The sequence below is a fragment of the Varroa jacobsoni genome, unplaced genomic scaffold (genome assembly GCF_002532875.2).
Source record: "Varroa jacobsoni isolate VJ856 unplaced genomic scaffold, vjacob_1.0 scaffold_512, whole genome shotgun sequence".
In the NCBI taxonomy this organism is placed as follows: domain Eukaryota; kingdom Metazoa; phylum Arthropoda; class Arachnida; order Mesostigmata; family Varroidae; genus Varroa; species Varroa jacobsoni.
The window spans coordinates 26,558-51,038 of NW_019213414.1; the positions used below are offsets into that span (position 1 = coordinate 26,558).

At 39.9% G+C, this 24,481-nt stretch overlaps 2 protein-coding genes and 1 long non-coding RNA gene across 5 annotated transcripts; 1 reads left to right on the plus strand and 2 right to left on the minus strand.

The window, feature by feature from the left end:
• Window positions 1–1,293: 1,293 nt before the first annotated feature.
• Window positions 1,294–12,544, minus strand: LOC111261030 (uncharacterized). The gene is made up of 17 exons (XM_022834205.2): window positions 12,444–12,544; window positions 12,006–12,271; window positions 11,292–11,599; window positions 10,326–10,475; window positions 9,520–9,818; window positions 9,131–9,278; window positions 8,671–8,910; window positions 8,220–8,494; window positions 6,394–8,033; window positions 5,754–5,953; window positions 5,470–5,656; window positions 4,381–5,195; window positions 4,026–4,203; window positions 3,505–3,755; window positions 3,118–3,222; window positions 1,950–2,685; window positions 1,294–1,478 (listed from the first exon to the last, which is right to left on the minus strand). The coding sequence occupies exons 2-17, from the start codon at window positions 12,205–12,207 to the stop codon at window positions 1,393–1,395; spliced, it is 5,820 nt and encodes a 1,939-aa protein (XP_022689940.1). The 5' UTR covers window positions 12,208–12,271; window positions 12,444–12,544; the 3' UTR covers window positions 1,294–1,392.
• A 180-nt stretch (window positions 12,545–12,724) lies between these two features.
• LOC111261031 (serine/threonine-protein kinase pelle) lies at window positions 12,725–24,345 on the plus strand. 3 transcript variants are annotated; one of them, XM_022834209.2, is made up of 13 exons: window positions 12,725–12,774; window positions 15,377–15,574; window positions 15,740–15,922; window positions 16,901–17,004; window positions 17,778–17,975; window positions 18,103–18,241; window positions 18,423–18,616; window positions 20,153–20,218; window positions 21,497–21,643; window positions 21,868–22,033; window positions 22,309–22,457; window positions 22,571–22,835; window positions 23,150–24,345. In XM_022834209.2, exons 1-13 carry the CDS (start codon window positions 12,762–12,764, stop codon window positions 24,064–24,066), a joined length of 2,739 nt encoding a protein of 912 aa, XP_022689944.2. In that variant the 5' UTR covers window positions 12,725–12,761; the 3' UTR covers window positions 24,067–24,345. The 3 variants fall into 3 exon arrangements, with proteins under 3 accessions (XP_022689944.2, XP_022689945.2, XP_086824669.1); XM_086968543.1 differs by lacking the exon at window positions 12,725–12,774 and adding an exon at window positions 12,800–13,547; XM_022834210.2 differs by lacking the exon at window positions 20,153–20,218.
• On the minus strand, window positions 16,418–22,392 carry LOC147753412 (uncharacterized). The gene is made up of 2 exons (XR_015311328.1): window positions 22,291–22,392; window positions 16,418–17,021 (listed from the first exon to the last, which is right to left on the minus strand). It is a non-coding gene; the product is annotated as an uncharacterized LOC147753412 (long non-coding RNA).
• Window positions 24,346–24,481: the final 136 nt, after the last annotated feature.

The following is a 24,481-nucleotide window of genomic DNA, read 5'->3' on the forward strand; positions in this document are numbered from 1 at the left end:
AGCTGGTTCATCGTAATGACGGAGATAAAGAAAAGTTTGCTTTCGCAAGATTAGGGAGGATCAACTACTGATCAGTGCCTTCGCATTAAACGAACTTCCATCAAGGCCGTTCTTGGCTGCTTGGCGCCGACCGCATGCGCTGTTGCCGATCTTCATGCAGCACCCAACAGATTCGAAGAAAACCTACTTATGTCAATAGGAAGATACCAAAGTTATAAAAAAAAAAACTCAACAATCCATATCTCATCCTACTCGTATCCGATTCAGAATATCAAAGTTAATTTTTAAAACTTAAATTTGGTGATTGACTTCGTAGGATCCTTGTGAAGCATGAGATTCATGAAAATCCTACAAAAAGTCATTGGAATACTCCGGCATATACGCAACCCGAAGCAGACGACTGCGCGTCAGCGCATAAAAAGAAGGACCCATTTCAATATGCCTGTCCTTGCGTTGTTTATACCGTTAACAGCACGACATGGAACAGCCTGACGAAAACGAAATTAAGCCCTAATTAAAAGAAAACCCCTGATAAAAAAACAGCAAAATAAACCGTAGCCTTTCAAGAAGATCCAGAAGCTATCAGTCAACGGCAGTGAAAGATAAACGATCCTATCTATCGCATCGATTTGCATCGACAGTTGCACGACAGCCGTTCGAAGTGGGCATTTTTTGTTGTGTGCTTCTGTAAAGACGTCTGTTTATGCGTTTGCGTACTAAACAGTATTTGAATCGCTGCCTTCAAACATCTGCTCTTTTTGGCATGAACTGTCCAGCCATCTTCGATTCTTTTCGGGCGAGAAAATCTTCACCACTGGTGCTGAAGTCAATCGAGGAAAAAATGGCTGACTCATCCATCGAATCAAATTACTTATGTGCGATCATTTGTAAAACAACGTGAACTAAACAGAATGACGCCGTGTATCCGTGCCTTTTTTTTTATCATAGATAAACCAGTGGGAAAAATATATAAGAGGCTAATGTGTTTAGTGCGCCAAAACGCTGTATTGAGCAAAACACTATCCGCGATTCGACATGATGAAAAGTCTATGCCAGTAAGTATAGTTGTTTAACTACCTTCTACGGGCTGCGGAGAAATAATGTCGTGCGTACCGACTTGAGAGTTTAAGGACTGGTTTTGTTCTATATTTTCCTGCCGCTGCTGTCTTGTGCTATGTACTATGTCATTTCAGAATTTTAGGTAGAATCTATTTAGGAAAAGAAAAACAAAGAGAAATGATATGAAAGAAAGGAAATTCAACTTACGAAGATAGAGGACACATTTTGCGACCGTCAATTCATATGGCTAATTTGCAGAATAGTTTATTACATTAACTTGAAACTTAGCTGCTGACTATTAACATAAATTGATATTTACTATAATTCATCCAATCAGAAAAGTAGCAAAAATGTCCGAGGCTTCTCGATGTCCAGCCATGCTTCCTGGATTAAAGCAACGCATCCACGTGCCTGCATCTCTAAAAATTCAAATCGCAATAAGTACAGGATAATCGTAATGAGTTAATTTTGACTTTTGAAAACTCGGGTAGTCTCATAAAGCAATATATATATATATATATATATATATATTGGCTGTGCATATATATGGGAAAAATGTGCAAGTATTAAGACCAGCAGATTTTTGCACCACCCTGTATATAATTAACGATAAACGGCAATAAACAAATTTTAAGCTCAATTCAGATGGCTTACTAAGGCCTTCACACTATCTATTCAACAGCCTAATGATCGATATCAGTAAGAGATCTGATTAATTATCGCACATAGGTTTTTGCAAAGATAATAGTCCTGTCGCTCTCCGGCAAAACACTTCTAAGAATAGAGCAGTCAAACCTATATTAAACTCACATTAGTCCCAAATATAATGTAAATATATTGTCCAATGATATTGCGAGAGCATTGACAACTAACAGATGCTGTAAACATACCATCACTTAAAGATCTGATTTTCTTTGCGGCTTCCTTATACTCGGTGCTGCTTAGTAATGGAAGTACGTTGGCTGATTTTTTCAGCAACGCAAACAGCTGAATAACCAGTAGAGGCGCATCGTCCGTGCAACGTATCATTGCCATACATACAGAATGAAGGACGTTGGATCTCTCTAACTGGCGACTAAGCCGTGGCAGACGACTCAATGACCGGTGTAACATTTCTAGTGATAATATACTTTCCTTAATAGCATCACCATTAGGTAATGAATGATCGCGGCTAAATATAAGCTCCACGACATCGAGCCAAAACTCATCCAGGGACAGTTTCTGCATATGTAAATTTGTCCACACATTGTTTAAAGGGGTCCACTTTCGCAAAACTGCAATGACCTGTTCTTCGCTGCAGTTGACATTTGCTGTTTCTTCATCGTCGATGTTTTCAGATTCAGCCTTACTTCGGACTTCTTTGAGCATTTCTAATAAAGTAAACGCTGTGTGTTCAGCTATACACGTTGCGGTACCGAGTCCTGGCAAAGCTAAAGCTTGAGATAGTGATGTAGCAAACGTTCGAAGTCGCCATGAAGAAACATCCGAAATGCACTGAAGTAGCTGGATGTGCAAATGGATTAACTCGTTCGGAAGAAGCATTTCTTTCTCTCGAATCGAATGCGTAGCCAGACGTTGTGTAAGCGTAGATATTACATCTAGTACCGCACTGACTACGGGCGATCTCTGTGAAGCCATAGATGGAATGAGTAAGATTGTTGTTCCCTCTAGGTATGACCTAAACATGAACGTGGTTTAAGATAGACGCAGTAGCCTGGATCCAGCGGGTCTATTTATCTATCTGAACAAATACAGATTAATGCCCATCTTGCTCAGTGTGGAATAAACATAGCTGATGAAGCCTGCATCGTGATTCTTTTGTTGTTCCATTTTAAACAAATAGCTCGATTGGCCAGAACTTAATACGTTAGCCTTTATGCCAAGACTAACGAACATTAAACGAGTTTTTACCTGATAGTGAACAGAAGAAAAGTTGAAAATTAATTAAAAACGAATGGAGTCTGTTATTATTACCATTCACATCATGACGGTACTAAATATGTTTTAAGTGGACGCTGTCATAATAATCTTGAAATCAGTCTCATTAATAATACTTACTGAATCGGCGCACTGGAGTAATTGAGTTAACCAGAACGCAATTAGATTATACCTTCTGAAACGACCGTTTGCGATCCATTTTTTGAACATGCGTAGAATTATCACCTAAAAATGCAACGCCAAAGACATTTTATCTAATTAGACTGCATGAATCTAATAGTTTCCCTAATTAAATGCCGTGGGAATTGCCTGGATCAGAAAAACTCCTCCTAAATTTTTCTCTGAAGAAAAATCATCTCATTTTAGAATTTTTCTTCTATTTTTGTACCGTTTTGCACATACGGACAAACGACGCCAGTCAGTGCAAGCCTTCGTTTATATATAACCTTTATAAATTTGAGTGCCTCACTCCTGACCAGCTCTAATGGTTCTTAGCTCAACTCTTACCAGTTCGTCCTCGCTACAAAGACGAGACTGCGAGAACATGATAATGTTGTCGAAGAGACCCTGCGAGTACAGCAGCTCCATATCGCGAGAGTCTTGAACGAAATCAGTAAGAACAGCTTCGATCCAGATGCGACGCTCGCGGGAAGCCATGGACGAACTGATATAATGGCCAAAAAGTGAAGGCAATCGATGAATATTAAAGGCGGGACGAGCCAGAGAGTTACGTATTAACTGGTTATACAACGGGTGGTCTGAAAATAGAGTTTAATACGTTTAGTGACGACTTCTATACTCAAGACCCCCCGTTTATGCCGACGGCTATGATTAATAAGAGCAACCGAACTTTTCGGTTGCTCTTATTAATCAGAGACTACCGTCGAGTTTATTCCGCTTTCGCAAACACTCTAGTGAACGAAATCGAACCTCGGTTTTACGCGGCAAGAGAAGCGCTAGACTAATCGAAATTGAATAAATCCGAACTAAGCAATCGAACTAGTATTTTGCTTTTTTGTAATACTTACTGGGATCACTAATGACTACTTCACAGCACCGGATTAGGTAACCAACAGTTAACGAATTAAGTCGGCGTACACCTTCAGTACCCAGCGAATTACGCAGCAGATCCAGTATAGCCATCATATACAGGACAACAGGGTGTGAGCTAACTCGCTCCATCTTCTTGTAGATACGACTCAGAAACTGTAAATGAGAGATGTATGCGCATTAAGAAGAATGTAATAAGTTATAGTGCCAATCAGTTCTAACAAGACGACAAGGTGAAGAGTACAGACTATCTAATCACGTTCAACGATTTCTCCTAAAGGAATCTAGAGATTCTAGTGATTAGAATAAAAACGACTCTTTAAAAACACATACCGTATATCCTAACGCGCGAAGTTGATCACACTTCGCCGAGAGTGTAGCAATAGACAGTAGCTGGATCTTTTCTTCGATAAGACGAATCGTTTGAACTTCACTCAACTCGTCCAGTATATGCAAGATACTCGTTTGTACAAAACGCGGATCATAAATTTCCGCTCCTTGGTCCACCTGAACGATAACGGCCGGATCGAGAGCTAACGAAGCCTGCGGTATACATCCGACACTGGCTAATAGACGCTGTTGTGAGATCTGTGCCAAAACCTGATTAATTGTAGCGTTCTTGAGTACCGACACACCCGATGTACCTTTGTCGACCGAATAGAACGAGGGCGCAGCTTCACCCCAGATGAGAGGTTGGAATCGGGCAAGATTGGCTCTATTCTTTTCGTACAAGCTTAGTAAATGGTATAGGCGTTGATCACTAAGGGACAAACTAGCATCATATCCTGACAACAATATTGGAATATGTGGCGTTTTACATACATTTGGCCCATCTACTTCTACCAGAGTTATAAGTAGCTGCACTAATTCTTGTTTGAGTAACGAGTCCTTGCCAGTTAACGTGGGCAAGAACTTCGAATGGCCGAAGACCATCTCAGTTGCTTGAAGCGCAGTTACCGCCGGAGAAGCGAATACGAACACTTTCGAGCAGAGGATGCGCAACACTCGCAGAGGTGTGCCAGCAGAAGTAAAACCCCGCTTTAAAAGGCTTTTAAGAACTTGTTCAAAGTTCTCTCTCAGCCAAACGCTTTTCCAGGCTGACTCTGACTGCTTTTCGAGGACAACACACGAGCGGGACATGTAAGTTTCTGAAAGGATTTCACAATACAGAGAAGACAAGTGAAAGCGTCGTATGTATACTGTCCCCTTCCTAATATAAGGATGCTTATCTCTTTTAAAATTGTAATGCAGGTAACGAGTCGTACTGTGCGTTAATAGCGTAAGATTAGCGTTATTTGTGCTATATTTAATGTTTCTCGAGCAATGCTGGATACATCTAAATATATGTCATTTCAACACCGGTTTGCTCTCGCGTTTTAGGACCAGGTGTTTTAATCATCAACATCCTTATAGCATGCTCACCAGTAGGTGTATCGAGGCGTGTAGTCAGCTTCGTTAGACATTTTAAGGCTGCAATAAGGGCATCCTCCGAGAAATCTCCAAACTCAAGAACAGCATTAATCACAACCAACAACAGAACGCTTACTTTATCGACGAATGGCAAAACTGTCTTCAGCAACTTTACGTAATCCTTGGAGAAGATGAAGACCTGGAACAAGTTAGTCTCGTATGAAAAACCAATATTCGTTTTAAAGTATATACATATGCGAACCTGGTAGGAAAATAGGTTTTGCATTGGCACTTACAGCGTGTTGCAGATGATCAAGGAGAGCCTGAACAAGAGCAACAACGGTTGCTTCGTTCTGCAGTTCGCCTTTTTGAAGATATTTCTTAAGACTGGCTAATAACGAACGATAGATAAAGCCTGAAGTCTCTTTTGACGGGTTTTCGTGGTCTTCATGGGCAATGATTCGCAGAAGCTCCAGCGAGTACACACAATCTGATCCTGTATGTGAGTTAAGTAAGTTAGACATCCTTAAATGTATATGCATTATCCGATAGGTTTGAAATACTATGAAGAGATTTGGAACTGTAATAAATACACAAGTGTCTGGATGATACTGGTGATATTATAGGATCATCATCATATAGGATGATATCAAAATATCCCATAAGAGTTTGTTAAGCGACCTAAAGTTTTATTTAGGTTCCTCTACTATTATAGTTATCAAAGGACTTTATCGATCAAAAATCTTATTGTAAATAGAAGGGCGTAGAAATCGAGCTAAGAACACCGAAAAGATTGTTTTCTTATTACCTGCTTATATAACTCGAGGCCGAACGTAAATATCAATTTAGTAGAAATATCACAAATATTAATTTAGCGACATATTTTCACTAACTATATCTGAATTTTAGTAGGTCTTTTTGCCCATTCCCGCTCACCTTTAAGATCACCAACACTCCTGAGTTTTTTTCCTATTGCACGAACGAAACATGGGTTCGCCATCAATATTGTCAGCGAAATGGGCTCCTCAACCTCGATGAGTCGATAGAGCGAGGTCATCTCGATGGCTGACGCATGCATAAGGTTTCGCTTGAAAAAAGCCTCTATTGGGGAGCGCATCTCAGCGTCCTGATGGGCTAATTCGACTAGTTGCTTCGTGCTCTCCGTCGATAACTTACATCCTTTATGAGGTAACAGGGAGATCACGGAATATAGCGATTGCTTCGCAGCCTTCCCAGTGTTGCAGATGAATTCGATTAATGACGCCACGTCTTCACCGGTAGACATGTCACCAAAAGCTTCAATAAACGGCACCACATCGAGGATACCGTTAAGTACTGCAGCTAGCGAGCGGTCTTTGAAGGATATCAAGTCAAAGCCAACATCTACTTTAGCTTGCAAGACACGCTTAATTACGACAAGGACCATTAGTGTCACTTCTAAATCGCTCCGCACGCAGAATCGCTTTTGAATTACGTCCGACGATATAAAATCAGCCAGCCGGCTTAGAGTGAGCGGGTCACAAGCTTCAGTCAGGTACCGTAAACAAGTTGCAACCGGGTTTATGAACAAAGTCTGATCATGATCTTGGCACCAACGAACAATGAAGATGAGTTGGTTCAGCAAGGACACATTGACAGCATCCTTATCCGAAAACTTGATCTTCACCAGCATTCGTTCCAGCGACTTAGGGTGTCCTCCTGTCATTGAAGCCACAAAAGCGCTCTCTAGTTGCATGGCCAATTCTGACGAGAACTTGTTCACATTCAGCGAACCCGTATTCACAAACGGCTTCTCGCCTTTCAAAAGGAAATTCATATAGTGCGTAAAGTGGGTATCAAGCCGATTCTTTCCATGCTTTTGTAGAAATGTAATGTATGCAGCATAATTTGCTTGTCTATGCAAGATCTCCCGCATAACCGCCGTAAACACAGGGTATTTATCATGATCTAGCGAGACAATGTTTGCGGAGATTGGGCTGAAGCATCGCGAAGGGTCTAGAATTCCTTGCTGCCCATCAAAAACCATCTCATGAATTTCGTTCTCAAGTACGCCTCCCTTAATGATACTGTCTCGTAGAGCATCACATAAAGCCATTGAATACGCGTGATTTAGATCCGGCTGATCTGAGGAAAGTACAGTGGATACCCATAATTCCAGTTCAGCGCCATACTTGGCAAATCTTGGGAATTTTTCGAGCACATTAATTGCGTGTGATAAAAGCTCGACTTGAAACGAGCTGGTAGTTGAGGCTTCAGCCAAAAGTCCAAATAGAAGACGCATTGGCTCCATATCCGTTTTGACAAGTTCATTTTCAAAATTTGGCTGGAAACTTAACACCATGCCGATGAGACGTAAATAGATTTTCAACTTCTTAACAGGTGACACCTTGCCTTTAATAAAGGCATCGACATCGGCCAATAAACCCCAACCGATGTTAGCCGAAATGTAGCCAAGGATTGGCGATGTAAGCAAATCCGTGGTCTCGAGCAACGACAGTGTGAAGTCAGCAACATCAGCTCCCGTGTACTCGGTAAGATCTGCAATCTGCTTTGCATCGAACTCGCATTTCAGAAGACTGCAAGATACAACACCAGAAATTCAGTAAAATTTCTCGTTAAAAATATTTATATTTTCCTATAATGCACTGCTGTAATACAAAATAAGGGAACTTTAGGCTTATATGAGATTTACTTATCTTTATCTATCCATCTAGAAAAATAAACAAGAATATTTCACTCAGAAAGCTTGCCGCAGTACGAACCTTACAAACATACATGGCTGCATGATGTGATCCTTAATGAACGGTATTAACACACGCCTCTTCTCTCGGCTTATAGAAGCCATAAACTCAATCAGCTTTTTGAGCATCGCATTAATGAACGTTAGCACGGCATAGATTGGCGTCAGCTTGTAGTCCGCAAAATTATTCGGAACAAATAAAAACAAGCAGAAATGGTTCACCAGATCGATATACTGGTCGGCAGATGTGGGCTCCAGTTTAGCAACGAGCTGGCTGAAGTCTAGCTGAGTAACTATCTGCAAACAAATACCACCACTTATGTCAGGTTAAGCTTGAATTAGTCACATTTACAAATTAGTGCGCTTCAATTATGTAACTCGGTTAAAGTGCGTCCGTTAAACCGTCAAATTCGTATACGGCATCGGTTTCTCAAATATTTTTTTTCTCCTATTCGAAAATCCCGCTGACCTACCTTAGAAAGCGCTCGGTAGAAGTTGCAGTATGTCCGAGAAAGTCTGGGTGCCCTGAAGTTGAAATAACGGTCAACCACAATATATTTAATCTGGTCGGGTAGTGCGGTCAGCAAGTCCGCCATGAAATCCGCTCCTTGAGGTTCGGAGAACACTTGAGGACAACTGCTGACGACTTGAGTCACAATGAAATTACAATTGCGTTCACCGAGACCTAGACGGGGGTCTCGAAACGAGATGCCCTATACAACATAAAAAAAGGAGAAAAATTTGGTCCAGGTGCAGATAGTTAAAATATGGTCCTACCTTTGATAGTTGTTAATTGTTCAATTAAAAAAAATAAGCCTATTTAATTTATGTTCTTGGCAAATCCTTTCTCAGCTAGCCACAAATAGCTTATGAATTTTCATCTAAACATCCAAATTTGTACCTGACGCACGTTCTACTGTGTTATTGACAAACCTGTTTGCTATTGAAAAAGATCGCAGACAGCACTTTGGCGGCGCATGCTCTGACGTTCTTTTGTTCAGCCGGAGTGGCTACAATCAGCTCGTTGCCCCGAATTAACTCAGCCGTATTTGCGTCCTTGGCTTTCTTTGTATACAGAAATCTACAATTCAAACAAAAGCGTCAGTTATACTATTATTAGATTTAGACACGAAGATCTGTACAGGAGGTATTCTAAAGTTCATCAGAAATACCGCAATATGTACGTTGCGAGATTACTAAATATAACTATCGCTTAACGATAACTGAACGAATATAGCTCCTGTCATTAAGTAACGAAAACTAACGTCATCGAAAGGATTTCGTAAAAGCTAAATAGCTGCATGGTAATTGTTTCCGCTTACATTCGACTCCATTCTTTGCCTCTCCATTCGAGTTGCCCCTTCCAAATCAACAAGGATAGGACGGGTGTGAGTGTGGTCTTATTGAGAATATTAATTTTGAGACTTTTGCTGAGTGAGCTGTTGTTGACAACTCGCTCTAGAATTGTTTCGAGAAATCCGATCACATCAGTAGGTCGATCATGAACGAGACCGGCGAACGCCCAAGGAAAAATAGACTGTTGTTCTAGGAGACGCCACAGTGTTGTTCGCTTCGAGATGACAAGCAGAGCGATCAGAAGATACTGAGCACAAGTGCGAATCTGCGGATGAATATGATACAAGTTAATTCGATCGTCTGCTATCTAAATACACGCACATTTGCTGGACATTAATCGTCTAGAATTTTGGCGGGTGAGAGTGCCATCGTAGAGGGCAAAAACCTTAGCAGCGAAGTTTGTTCTGCGCGATTCGATAGCTCTCAACATTTAAAGATACTGCCTTACTCATTTATGATATTGCCCTAATCAATTAAACAAATGGTAAATTACAATTTGTTTTTCGATAGGTCGCTACGGGACACTTGAATATAAGCACCGGATTTTGACTCGAGGCCGACTGCGTTAGATATAGTAAAGATGTCCGTAGCAGACGAACAGTTATCGCCTAACTGCACAATGTTTTTTTTTTTTATAACCAAGTGCAATGGAGTTGGCTACCATATATTTTTATCTCTGTTTGCATTATAAGTGAAGATCTTTGTAACGCAGCTATGATGCTATTCAATAATGTGCATTATTCGTATAGTCTTTATTGGCGCGGACAAATACCGAAATCGTTTCCCTTATTCGCACGCGAGTGAAGCACCCATTGAGGAACGAAAGATCGATCGACTGCACGAATACATCCGCCACCTCAGGTCCGGCAAGTACCATTGAGGTGAAGAGCTTGAGGACAGGCTTCATGACGACTGGATCGCCCTGAAAAAATAAAAGACGCTATAACTACTTTCTCCGTAGCCAACTTCTAGCTGTTTTTTTTTTATGACAGGCCTCCGTAAAGTCGTTTAGCATTGCCTTAATGGCCTGGCAGGGTAGGAAACTCAATACGAACAATCTGAAGGGATTTGACGAAAAGAAATAGCTATATTGGTCGGTTTTTCCGTTAATCGGATATTTGGTGGAGAACCAGAGTGTGCTTATGCCCCGATTCGAATTGAGGCTACCTCTGGCTCTATCCGGTTACACAGGAACCGTGTTACTACTGCATAATCGCTGGAACATTATAAGCACAAGGACTAAAATAAAGCCTTTACCCTAAAACATGTGAAAGCATAGTATATGAAGAATTTTGAGGTCAAATCTTAGATGGTAAAACGGTCGCACTACCAACTTCGCATCGCTTGCCAGTTTATTAGAAATTCTAATTAATATAATAATGACATGCATAAGAATTTGATATTAGCAGAGGTTATTATGTACTATGTGTGCCACAACTCGAGGAAAGCCACAAAACGGCTACCGCTAACGACGCTCAATCACCAACAGAAAACTGTAATCGAAAAATGATTTCGCGACTAAGAATCGTAAGATGCCGTGGATCACACTTACGATTGAACTGAGAGTAGAAATTGGCTCATGTAGTTAAACAAAGGTTTGAACAATTTCCTGTTTTTTTGGAACGATGAACAGTAAACACAAAGCATTATAAAACGCCAATCGTATGTATGAAAATAAACCCGGATTATAAAAATAAGCTTAAGTATTAAATTATGACGTAACGGAAGGGTAACATACATCGTGAGTCAGCAGACTTGCCAGTTGTGACCCCTGCTGCGATAAAACTCTCTGTGCCTGTATGATGACTTTTGAGCGAAGACTGGCTACTGTTGGGGTTTCGTCTTCCTGTTCCTGAAACCTCATGAAGATATAATCTAGAGCGAGAATGACTTGGAGCAGGGACTCCCGATCTTCACTATATATGTCAAGGTATGACACTAAGTGTTCCAGGTCGCAATCACACATCTGAAGATATTCACGTACAACATCGATGGAAACTTTTGTTTCCTGAAAGGTTTGCGCCCGCTCAGAGAACCACGCCAAGTCTAAAATGGAGAAAAGGACAAATTAAGCGTCTAACCTATTTAAACCAGAGTGCAGGACGTGTATTTGGCCAACATAAAATAGTTTTTTTTCATCACATCAAAAACATGTACAAGCTAAACATTCGGTACATCAACTCTTTCCATTATTAATCTTTTCCTTCTTAATTTACTATCAGCTCAGCTCTTCAGTTAACGTTACTACAGGCTGAGGAAATGGCTACCCGAAAAAATGGAGATCTCTTGTTTATTAAGCATTTATTATAGTCGGAATATTGTGCTGATTAAAATGGCGAAAGTAAACGGGCTTTATAGAGGCTTTATTTAGACCAACAGAAAAAAAACGATAAATCAACGCATTTAAAAATTACTAATATCTTTTATTCATATCGTGACATCCTCGACGTACCTTCTGCAATGGTGATGTCGCGCGCTTTAACCTTGTCAACAAAAGAACCTAGATCAAAAAAGCCAGCGCTTCTCCTCCGTTTGTTATGTTGTCGTGGCGAAATTTTGCTCCCAGAATCAACAACTCCTTTATCGTCTAAGCTCTTCTTTCTTTTCTGTCCTCCTGCACCTAGCACATGTTCCATGGCGTCTTTGAACGTCATCGTTTTTCTATTACGTGATCGGTATATCCTTTAAAACATTCCCGCTTTATGCGAAACACGATATCTGTACGTTTTATCAAACCGTAAACAAAAAGAAATTTAGACAAAAAAACCACACAGAGCCGACTCACAAACGAACTTATATGCTATTTCACTCAAATAGAACTCAACAGCAACTCTGAATCATTAGAATTTGAACAAATTCTATTTCTAATTATACACGTACAGAGTAGCACCTTTTTAATGAGCTAAGATGTTCGTCTATGGGGAGCGCTCGATGTTTTCGAAATCTATCTGCCACGGTCGGTTTATGTTTACAATGCACGTGTTCCATGCTGTATTTTGGCGGACCGTGCGTTATTTAGTCGGAGACGCGTGCAGGGTCGTCAGCACAAACAACAAAGACCTATAGGCACTCCGTTCAAACTACGGAGCAGAGTACTCAACCAGGGCCACTGAGGCAGACAGGTAAAGCTAGACACACGCACAAATACAGATACCCAGTCGGACACCAAAATCGCACAGAGTCCAAGCGACACACAGCTGATTTCTTCATGTGGCTAAAAGGTTTTCGCTGTTTTGAAATTCTACTAGGAACCTTTCAATAATAGACGGTAAATGATGAGTGCAGTGAAGGTGTAAGCTTTGAACTAGGTTGTTATATAATTTTTATTGTACGATGAGATGTCATTTAATTTTTCTGTAACCGCATCGCAAGGCTTTGCGGGTAGTCGACACGGGAAGTGGCGCTGCTGTCTGTAGGGAAATCCCCGAGCAAGAAACATTCAAACAGATGTCTACGATACATCCATCTGGAATTGCCATTAGTTTTAAGGTGGATGTTTGTTATTTTATCAATATTTTTCGTAGAGACTCCGTGAAAAGAAGCCACATCAAGCGAACAAAGACCTCGTGTGGGTACAGTGGCGGACATTTTGTGAGGTGCTCCTTTCTATGGACCGGTTACGAACAGGTGGCGTGCATCGAGTTTTGATATGATAATAAGCCGATTAAGTGGCGGATCTTTGTTAGTTCTCTTCTATGTGATCATATGGAGGAAATTTGACGATGTGACTGTTTGTCGAGCACAATAGTCATCGACAAAGCTACAAGTGTTTCGAGTGGCGCGAAAAGTACGGATTGGCAAACTCTGATGATGTGTACTGTCGATCAGTGTTTGAGCAAAAGCAACGTAGTGGTCTGAAGCCAAATACGAACGTAGATACGTTTATGCTCAGAGCCGGCTGTCTGACGTAAAATTAGAGGCATTTAGATCAAGGACGATTGGCGTTTTGGCATTTCGTTCAGCCGTTCTGACCATACGTTCAGCATCGTAATGGGTAATGATAGTGGATCGGGTGACAACATCAACACTGGAGCTTTACTTTTGTTTACGTATTTCACGAACTGTACATACCGAACGAATCCGTAATTCAGTAATATAGTATTATAAATGTCACCGTGCTTCCTTTGTATGGAAAACCATTCCAGGGTTGTTAGTTTTAAAAAAAAAAGTAATGATTGAGTAAGCAGTAAAGGTGGCCTCAATAAAATTGAAAAAATTTAGCAAGGCTTCAAATGCAGATGCTTAAAAGATCACCATTGGTCATGGTATATTGAATACGTCGAGTGTCATCAAACAGTCTCATGCAGGATATATTCTTTGTCTCCAATAGAAATGTCAATGTTGTGTAAGGTATAATAATATCATTTTCACTCGTGATATGACAGTCTACGTAAGTTCATATTTTTTTTTCATGTATGTAGATTTTGCACTGAACAAAGCCTGAGTTCTCCACAAAAGGATTCGGCTTAACTTGGTTCATAGTTGTTGTGGCGCATATTTTTGGTTGTTTTCGTTCTACCCTACTATTATAGAATACACCCTGCTGCTCTGGAGACGTCATTCGTCGCCCATGACGTCTTGCATCTTGCGTCTCATCTTACAAAGTGATGGCCGGCAATTACCTTACAATCTTCGGTTTACGCCGTTTTGATAAAGTACAGTGTGAGCGTTGATGACTCAGTAAAGTTTGCTAGTCCAAATACACTGGTAGACAATAGGCAGTAGCGCTTCAAGCAGTGTTGGACCGAACTGTGTGCGTAGACTACTTTTTGGGATGTAGTCCAAACTTCTTTGTCACATTAGTGTAATACGGAAATACCTACTGCAATTCGACAATATGATGTTCGTGAATGGACAGAGGTCTTGATTAGGGAGTCGACTAACGAAATTAAATAGTGATTAGAATATTTTTATGTTATTCATTTTCAAAAATGAAGATGGTAATGGAACGATTATGAGTTTCGGTCACCTTTGGATATCATTGATTTTTGGCAGTACAACGTAGAAATGGTCAAATGTAAAACAGGATAAAATAGAACTCCGGCCTTTTATGATTGCAATTTCTTTTTATCTAATAAAGTACTACTAAATACCCACAACACCCATCGTGGGTAGCCGAATATAATCAGTGCTGAATTCGCCGCTGCTGGGAGCTTGTGCTTGACAAGTGCTGAGATCAGCGCTTCAACTTCACAAGACACCGCCATCTTGTACCATATATAAATACCATTGAGTTGAAGCTAATATAAGCTGTTTACGCAAGATATAGCATTACCTTTTATACAAATGATAATTATACAGGGTAAGACAGATCGACATAGAGATATGTATGGGGTACGAATATATTTGTAAAGCGCACCTGTTTTGGTGAAAAAAGAGTCTATTTTGCTTTTTATTATTTGCTGTCTTTGCTATTTTTAATACCTACTTTCAAGTAAGTAAAATATTGTTTTACATTCAATATCATTTGCTTGTACTGTTATTGAACTTCGCAGATCATCAAACAAATGCATGAGGTCATCATTTAATAAAATAGACGATACCTAATATTTCAAATTTTTATTTGTTAAAGTAAAATGAGACACGAGCTTGCAAAATTTATTTGCATTTTTCAAAAATAGACTCATATTTGTTACGGATGTAACTATTCGATAGTAACACTGAAATGTTGGTATTCCGAGAAGCCGTCTGGATTAATTGAACGTGTAGATTTTAAACATTTCATGCCCTATCGCTTAGCTAGTCAAGTTATTTTTCTCTAGGTCCGTCTTTTAGTATAATAGTATTAAGTGTTTTGACTGTGCTTCTACATATACTTTACAGCAATGGCGAAAGTTCCGCACGGAATTCCACGCAGCTCCCGAACGCCTCATCTAGACGCCAGCGGGTTATCGATGCCTCCCTCACCAACTTCGCACTACACGACCGAAAGGCGAAGAAGATACGTGCACGAGCTACCATATAATGCCCATTCGAAGTTATGCAAGCTTCTCGATGTTGACAGAAAATGGGACCATTTGGGTAGGTCCGTTTTAAACTTTTGCCTACTGTGACAGTATAAAGCTCTTAGGTTGAATAATGGCAGCTAGGATGTGTCGATAGCACAAGATAACATCTTCGCTCCGCGGCATAGACTTGCGCATTTTGGATTTAGGTTTTATATAAATTGCTGTGTCGCACTTCCAGCTGGTCTGATGGACATAGAAACAGTCGACATTAAGCTATTCGCAAACGCAGTCCTGCGCGGAGGCAGTCCTTCCGAAGAAGTTCTCAAAAAGTTCGGTGAACGAAATGGCCGTATCAGCCAGTTATTCAAGTATTTACACGCCATGGAGTACTATAAGGGCATGCACATCCTCAAAGATTATGGTGAGTTGAATATCAAATCTTCTTTATCTTTTGTTCACATTGTGATCCTATATGTGATGCCAAGTTATTTATAGCACAGAACCACCCCTTCATAATAGATGTCTCAATATAAATTATATGGAAGATGAGCATACGGTACAATGGTTAGGTTTTACCTAGGCGTTTACGTTATTCGACGCTATACTCGTTGTGCCTCAAAAAACATCAATGCACAAAGGCGTTCGCATATAAATTTGCATGTATTACTAGTGCGGGATGTAGTGCCGCCAGGGTTGATAAATGACGCAGTTAATTTTGGATCGTTTCAAAAACTGGAAAACGTTCTCTCACAGATAGATAGTTTTCTGACAGCTCGAAGTAAAATCTTCCGCAATGGTTGAACAATGAATGCTATCGAAGTTACAGACACCCAATGCTCCAATGAAATTTTGTTTGGAGACTTGCACGCTCATAAGGATTGGATATTACGTTCGCTTAATAACAACAATAATGTCATGGTCTTCAAAAAATAACAATCGCAGAGACAATAATCAATTTACTGTAACTTACATGCATATGCTTGTAATGACCTTTTCTCGCTTAGAATATAACGGTCTTCGTACTGTATTCCTTTTGTTAACAATTACACATAAGGAGTTCGTTTCGTACGTACTATGTCAGAATACTTTAGTTTAAAAGTTATTGAAGTCTGGCCGCGTTTCTATCCGTTGTCCATACGACTACTTCGTATTTTTTTAAATGTAAGAACATTAAGCCCAGTAGTCGGAATAATGTGATGTCGACGTTCTATTGGCTAAATCAATCGCTTTTACGTTACGTACAGCGTACGAGCATTGAGCTCGTAAACTTGTACAAAATAAAATAAAAGTCATTTTTTTGTTTTGTTTTTCTTTGAAGCAGTATAACCCTCGCAAAATGAATGCCAGTATGTAATTAACGGGATCCCTCTAACTCATGTTGGTGATTCTTGATGTATAGTTGATCCAAGACACTGGCGTCTACTGGGTGCAGGCAACAGCAATGGAGATGCATCTTCTACGCTTCTATCAGGACATTTCGAACCGCCATCAGCTCCTCCATATGTAAGTAGTGATATGATCTGCGAAAGATGAAATCAATAGTGGAAGCAATAACATGAAGGTTGTAATCGAAAGAAAAACAAAAACATTGTAGGGTTTATGTACAGTCCCGTATATGTCGACCCCCAAGCTCAGAGTGCTTACTGCTCAGATACGACCGTGGTTTTATATATTAATTTGCCTGGACTCACACTAGAAACATTTATGCAATTAATTTTTATTAGCTTTATAATTTAAAGTTAGTTGAACTGACGTAAATGATATTAGGTAATTTATGTTTACATTTAGAATAAATTAATTCAGCGTTTCGAGAATCATATGCTCAGACAGTTAAGTTCCTTCCTGTCCAATTGAGAATCTATTTTTTTCGTTTATAAAAACAGAATTTTAAGCCAATAATATATATGGTAAAAGTCGCACGTAAGAGAAAATCGCTTTTCTATTCAAATACACGAAAATCTACTCTCAGTTATATGTGACGATATGCTGTGCGTCCAGGGTGCCGAGCTCATTAAATAATAGTTGGACGCATGTGTCGACTAATGGTGGTCTGGGACTTAGTGTTCAGTCACTTAGTCTGTTAGGCTAGGTGAAGTATACTCGTCGCATACTTACTCACAGATAAACTATCAAGCAGGCAGTTTGAGGCCTGTTTCGTTAATCGCATGAACGTCCACTTCGTGTGAAATGTAGGCGACAGTACAAATTATAACCTCCAGAAACATGCCATTTCAGCTTGGTATGTTTAGTTATTACACGTCTTGTTTATTTTACAGGAGTCGGAACAAATGTTGATGAAGCCAAAGCTACAAGTCGATAGTCGCAACGTGTATAGTCCTTGTAAAGAAGGTTACCTCAAGGGCCACGACAGTAAGCTGCCATCCTCAACAGCAAACAGAACAAAGGAAATCGCGAAGCTGCATGGCGCAAAAATCGCGAAGGCAGCCGCGGCTTGTGCCGCAAAGCCAGGAAGGGTGCTGAGCTGTTTAATAACAGTTACAATTCAATCCTCCATCATATGTAATCTTGAATGTAGCTTAGGTGAAAGTAACTTCTGATTGATTATGGGTTGTGTATACAAACGTTTGCATGCATTTTTAGGCGGAGCTCGATCGGTTTCATCAAGAACTCCTGTCATCGGGCATCAAGGTTCTTTCACTTAAGCCCCAGGTGACGCAGAAAGATTCATCACCAGTAAAGCTACACGATGTCAACATGAATGCTGAGATCAACTTCAAGGGTTTGTATTATGCTGAAGTACTAATACGCAACAAATGCCAAATACCATCTATCGTACCTAACAAGCGTAAAAAGTCGCACTGAGACTGCATAATCGGTTTCGTATAGAACATTTGTTTATAATCCCCTCTCATACTTTTCAATATTAATCGTGTATGATGCTGAACTCGTTTCTATTTTAGATATCGATCTAGAGCCGATTAGGCATATTGCTTATGCCGAGCTAGCAAAAGCTACTCAAAACTTCGCTAAAAATAATATGCTCGGCAAAGGTGGCTTTGGAACCGTTTATCGAGGTCTTTGGAAGGACACCACTGTCGCTGTAAAAAAGCTCCATCTGAGTACACAACCCGGAAACAGGGAACACGTACGACAGGTAAACTGACTGCTGAATCAAATATTGAATTGAATAGCTCCCATATTAGCTCCTCTGCTTTTTTTAGATTTGTTAGGAGAACTTGTCATCATAAATTACAACAACCGCGTTTTTACTTTAATAGTCGTCAATTATTCATTTTCGTGATTCGGCTCGATCTAGTGGTTGAGCAATGGTCTATTGTACATTATGAAAACGTTCTGTCTGATTTTTATTTGCGACTTTCTTTTTCTATTTAATCTCTCTTGCAAAAATTAAATTAAAACAATTATATTATGATACGCTAAGGATGATTTTTTAAACATCTCTGTATGAAGTAGATTTATTACTTCTACTCCCTCTGTCCATAATTCCATCGTGCATGCAGAGTAGTAGTGTCTATATAGTCATATAAGTTTAAGTTGGGTGCCGTAGGACACTGGCGGATAGTATATGTCGCTGTTTAAAACAGCAGATAGTTCACTATGAAAAACCACCTTAGCCTAGAAATTATCTTAAACTACTACTTATTGCAATTTCTTATTTATATTGTATGTGCTTGTTTTAGTAAATTTTATGTCATTAGAAAAAATATGATATATATAGGTATACGTATATAGGGCAGAAATGTCAGCGTCCCGTATCAGCGATCGCAGTTTTTTCAGTTAGAAGTGCAGCTGTCCAAGCAACAGTGTCGACATATGTTTTTGTTGTATGACAGTTGTCGACACACGTTGTTGGCTGCAATGACCGATGCTTGTTTTAACAGTTTTACAAATAGCCTACTAAGTACAAAGAAGATTTCGCCTGAAACTATGCTTTTGCTCCTATTGTATTCTAGAGGCAGTTGCATGCTCTCGGATGTCTAGACTAGTATTCTTTTTCACTGCAGAAAATGATATAGATACCTAATAGAAGAAAGTACAAAAAGAGCACAGGACTAATGTTACATGTATTCATTGCAACTATTACTTTCACTAACGTGATATTCCATTCACTCACGGCATATCTTTAAGTAGTCTCATGCAATCACTTTACTTTTTCTACTTGCTTTGAGACTGCACATGCTTTGTTTCCTAATATGGAAGTTGAAATTTTACCCAACCATAAGAGTGCCCAGTATAGAATCGGCTTTCATTTTCTTCTTAAGTAAATGAGCAAAGTGTTATTATGCGTATCCGTTTCCCAATTCTGTTTCTAAGTTGAAAGAATGATAAATCGCCTGTATTTGTGACCCTACTTATGGACAAAGGCTTGCTATCTAAACTCCGCGAAATGAGCCTTAGCGTGGCATTAATGCTTATTTCAGGTTTCCTATGAATTTTAAATAGCTCTTGTTTCGTTGCTTCGTTTCTACGGAGCTTTCACCGAAGATGGAAAAACTTACTTGACAAGTGCTAATGCAGTAAGAAGTGCAATATAGATAGTCTTTTTTTGTTACGGTAATGAAAGGTGTTCCTGCAGCGACGCTGCGATCCTCACTAGCAACTAGCTTGAAGTTTGAACTATCTTAGAGAAGGTGTTCATAGCTTAGGTGCACCCATCTGCTTACTTCAGGTTCCTTCACCATCACGTCATCCAGAAGCACAACCGAAAAGCGAGGCGCACCTTCTTATTCGATCGGTATGTGGGATACCGGTTGCGGCATTTTTTACAGAACCAAACCTGTCTTTACGGCATCAATACCTTAGACACGCTATTGGGTGAGACTGATTCATTACGACACATGATAGCGTCCCATTTCACCCTAACGGTTGAAGCTGACTCCTATAAAGCAACTAACGCAATCGCAACGCCCTTAAGCTTCACTTTCCGTCAGGATCGGATTTGTATTAAATGGTGTTACAGACTGAGAAAAGTGGGAGGCGCCGGCAAGTTTATACGGTTTACATCGCCTGGAACGAGCTCTTCGTCCCCTATGTACAAGGAAATCATTCTTGCAACGTGTGGGTCTGTTTTTCGCTTGAAGCAGCGTTTACCACGTTTTAACCAGTGCAGCCAGAATCTAATGAAACGTTGCATTTCACTGTATTTACTTTATTCGGTTGGTAATCGTTTGTCATTACCTCTACATGCGATTGCTAGTTAAAAATCAAACAGATGACAAACTATTTTCTTAACAAGACCGATGAGTTGGATTACAAGAACCCAAAATACGCATACCAAGTTTTGCGCGGCAACAGTCATAACCTAATTATTTTTTTCAAAAAGAAGGTTTGAGTAATATAATTTACGTAGTACCGGACACAGCAGGGTAAAATCTATTTCAAGTGGATCGAGTGTCGGCCTCAGCCTGACGGTTACATTATCATAATTTTGAGCTTTCTTTAGTTCTAATAGCTTCCTTTATGAGCTAATGAAGTTATCGTTTTTTCTGCAAATCAACAAACACATATTGTGCATAGTTTTTAGTACAGCCTAATAAAGGTGTGCTAAACAATGTGCATGAGAAAAAGGTGCATCGTTTAACTTTACATTAATGAGTAAATTTATGTACATGCGATTCATGAACTCAATTTAAGGTTTACTTGTATGGTCTTATTCACAAATCTTTAAAAGGATCCTATAATATTGATAGAAAAGAAGGTAAGACAACTACTTTAGCTGAATACTTTTTCTTGACTTTTCGCTCTCTCTGTCTTTTGTACCTAGGCCAGGGAACAAATCATTATCTGTACATTTTACATAGAGAAAAAGGCAGCATTTGTCGAGCTATTTGGCACTACTAAGGAATTAGGTGAATTATATTTCTTATCCGGGTGAGATACGAATGATTACTTACTCTGGCTATATGTAATGGCTTGAATGACCCTTTCCGAATTCCGATTAAAGTTTTAAGTACTCATTCAATAATAATTTTTTGCGCTCACATTAACATATTAACTATGTTCCGAATTGTAGATGTTGACTGAGCTACGCGTACTTGAAAAGTGTCGCTTCCCACATATTCTCGCTCTGTACGGCGTTTCCGTTGACAATCTAAGTGAGTCGTGCATTGTATACGAGTTCATGTCTGGTGGAAGCCTCGATGATCGCCTCAAGAGAAAGGTTAGTATTAGCTACGTCATTCTTCCCTTTATTATGACTGTGACACCTGATGAAGCTACTCCAAAATGGCAAGGTTACATATGAATGTTATGTGAGTTAATACGATTTAAAAGATAATTTTGCATAACTCTGTTAATTCTCAATTAGCATTAAAAATTACTTTTTTGTCCATCTACCTTAAACGATCTCAGACATGTGCTTTTTCTGTTTCTGCAACAATCCAGCAAAATTTTGCATCAGTAAAACCATTAACCTGGCATCAGCGTGCTTCAATTGCCATTGGGACTGCACGCGGCCTAAATTACCTTCATACGGCCGATATGCCTCTTGTTCATGGAGACATAAAGCCTGCCAATATTTTGCTCGATGAAAACTTGCAACCGAAACTAGGTAAGACAACTTTAACTATGAATGTGACCATAAATCATATGACTGCATTGTGTTGCAGTTTTTTTAAAGGCATTTTAAGGAATTAAAGGAAGGAGCTGTAAATATCGTTAAACATTAGTCACTATAAAAGTGCGATATTGCATTATATGTGGCACAGCCCATCATTTGGGCTGCACCAATTTAGCTAGTATTTTTGACATCACTGATTTTTAATTATCGTTGTAAATCATGTTGCTGTTAATACGTGCGGGACTTACCGAAAAAACCTCTTTTAGGCGACTTTGGTTTAACCCGTGAAGGTCCGGATGGGGGATGCACTCATCGAGACGTGTCACGCTTACAGGGTACAAGATATTATTTACCGCTTGAATACCTCCAGTCCCGGCATTTGTCGACGAAGGTTGATGTATACAGTTTTGGTTTGGTAAGCAAATTGCACGAGTATTAAAAATGACGGTCACAAAGTAATTATATATTGATTGATATTTTTGTTCAATTGGGAAACATCTATAAGTCGAATTACTCTTTTCTAAACAGGTGCTCCTCGAATTAGCAACAAACCTTCGAGTTTGTGATGAAACAAGACGGCATCGGTTTCTATCAAGTCACATCGATGCGCTAAAGGCATTTGGAAGACAGCTTGAAGCCAAGGATCCTACTGGTGGAGACGAACCAGGATCGAATGACATTGTGGAGCTGTTCCTTAATCTTGGTCGCCGATGTGCCTCTGAAAACAAGAAACAAAGACCTGAAATGCGTGAGGTGCTCGATGAACTGAAGGATGCACTTACTTTTTGCAAACGTGCGTCTGTCTTCTTCTACTGTTCCTTTTTACTACACCACAAATATGACATTGTTTGCTTCAGCAAATTTGCGCTAAGGCCGTTAATATAACTCCTGTTTTTGTACCGTGAGAACGTAGCGAACATTTTATGTATTTTCGAAAAAGTCGCATATATTGAAGTAATGAACTGTAAATGCGTGATCGTCATAATCCATTGAAATTTTTGTAATGGTCCATTTTAATATGACCTCTACCTAAGACCGTATGCGTAGCATTAGCGCCCTCTAATCTCTAACATGTCATTACCTTTCTTCTAACTTGAACATCCTTAGCGTCACCACTAATGGGTACTGGCTATTCTCGAGAGTCTACAGCTACTATGCACCATGCAGGAACTGCAGGTTGGGCTCAGGGCATGTGCAACGGAGGTCAAATTGTTCCTCAGAATTTGCGTGAATGTGGGGAAATTCGTCGGTTGTCACCATCAGACAATTTGCAGGTAGGCCCGTTATCATCGTTACCACCTGCCGGAACAACGCCGCCAACAGGCACAGGCAATAATACTGCCATTCAACAACTCCACCATACCCCACAAGGCCACGTGCAAAGAACTTCAAATCACCAGCCATCTCAACAACAGCAGTATCCAACTCATCTTCAGGTGCAACACATACATATGCAAAAACTTCAGAACGCACAATATCAACAGCTGTATCAGAATTATCATCATCTTCAGCAACAATCACAACAACAGCATCTAGTGCGGGTTAGCTCTATAAACAGCTCAGCCATGCCTGCTAAAGCAGGTGCTGTTCAGCCCACATCTCGTCAAATCGTAGGGGTCAATCACCCAGTCTCCAATACCACTACAGACGAATTAAATCAAATCGGCCCAAGTGCAATAATCAGCACACCCAGTAATAACAATACAGTGACCGCAACAAGTGCAAATCAAGGCACGGAAACAGTTGGTACAAGGCAATCACAGGCACCACCTAACGTAGCCCCTAGCTTGCCCTGTAACCCTGGTACTACTGGTCACGGCAATAGTCCAAATGTACCAATTTATGAAGTGGACTCGAACTGTTTACCGCTCGTGCCTGCACTTAACCCTGATGATCATCCGGTTGTGGTTCCGCAATCGACCATACAGGTTTTGTCTGAGGAAGAATTAACGACGAAGTCGACGAATACAACAAATAATTCAATTTCGACCTCAAGCTCGTCAGCGGACAATTCACCCAACTAGAACGCAAATGTCTATGGGCTTTTAGTATAAAGTGAATTAGATATGAACGAGGCTCCGGCACACAGTTACGGATAAATCATGTTTATAATGGGCGATTGCAGATGTATATAGTAGGCGACAGGTCTGTTTGAACTAGAAATGTATTTTTATGTAATTTTATGCTTTTCTAATCGTGGTACAAGAGAAACAATTAGCAGGTTAGTATTTACAGTTTATTTTGTTTAAAATGACAATAATGACGTAGGAAAATAAACGCATAGAAAAAATTTTGAAATTGCATGTTTGGCAGAACTAATCACACCACGCTGCCTCAATTATCACATGATAATTGTGCGTATGTGTCTATGTGCACAATATATATATATATATATATATATATAGATAGATACAGCAGACTGGCCGAATGGTAAGGTTA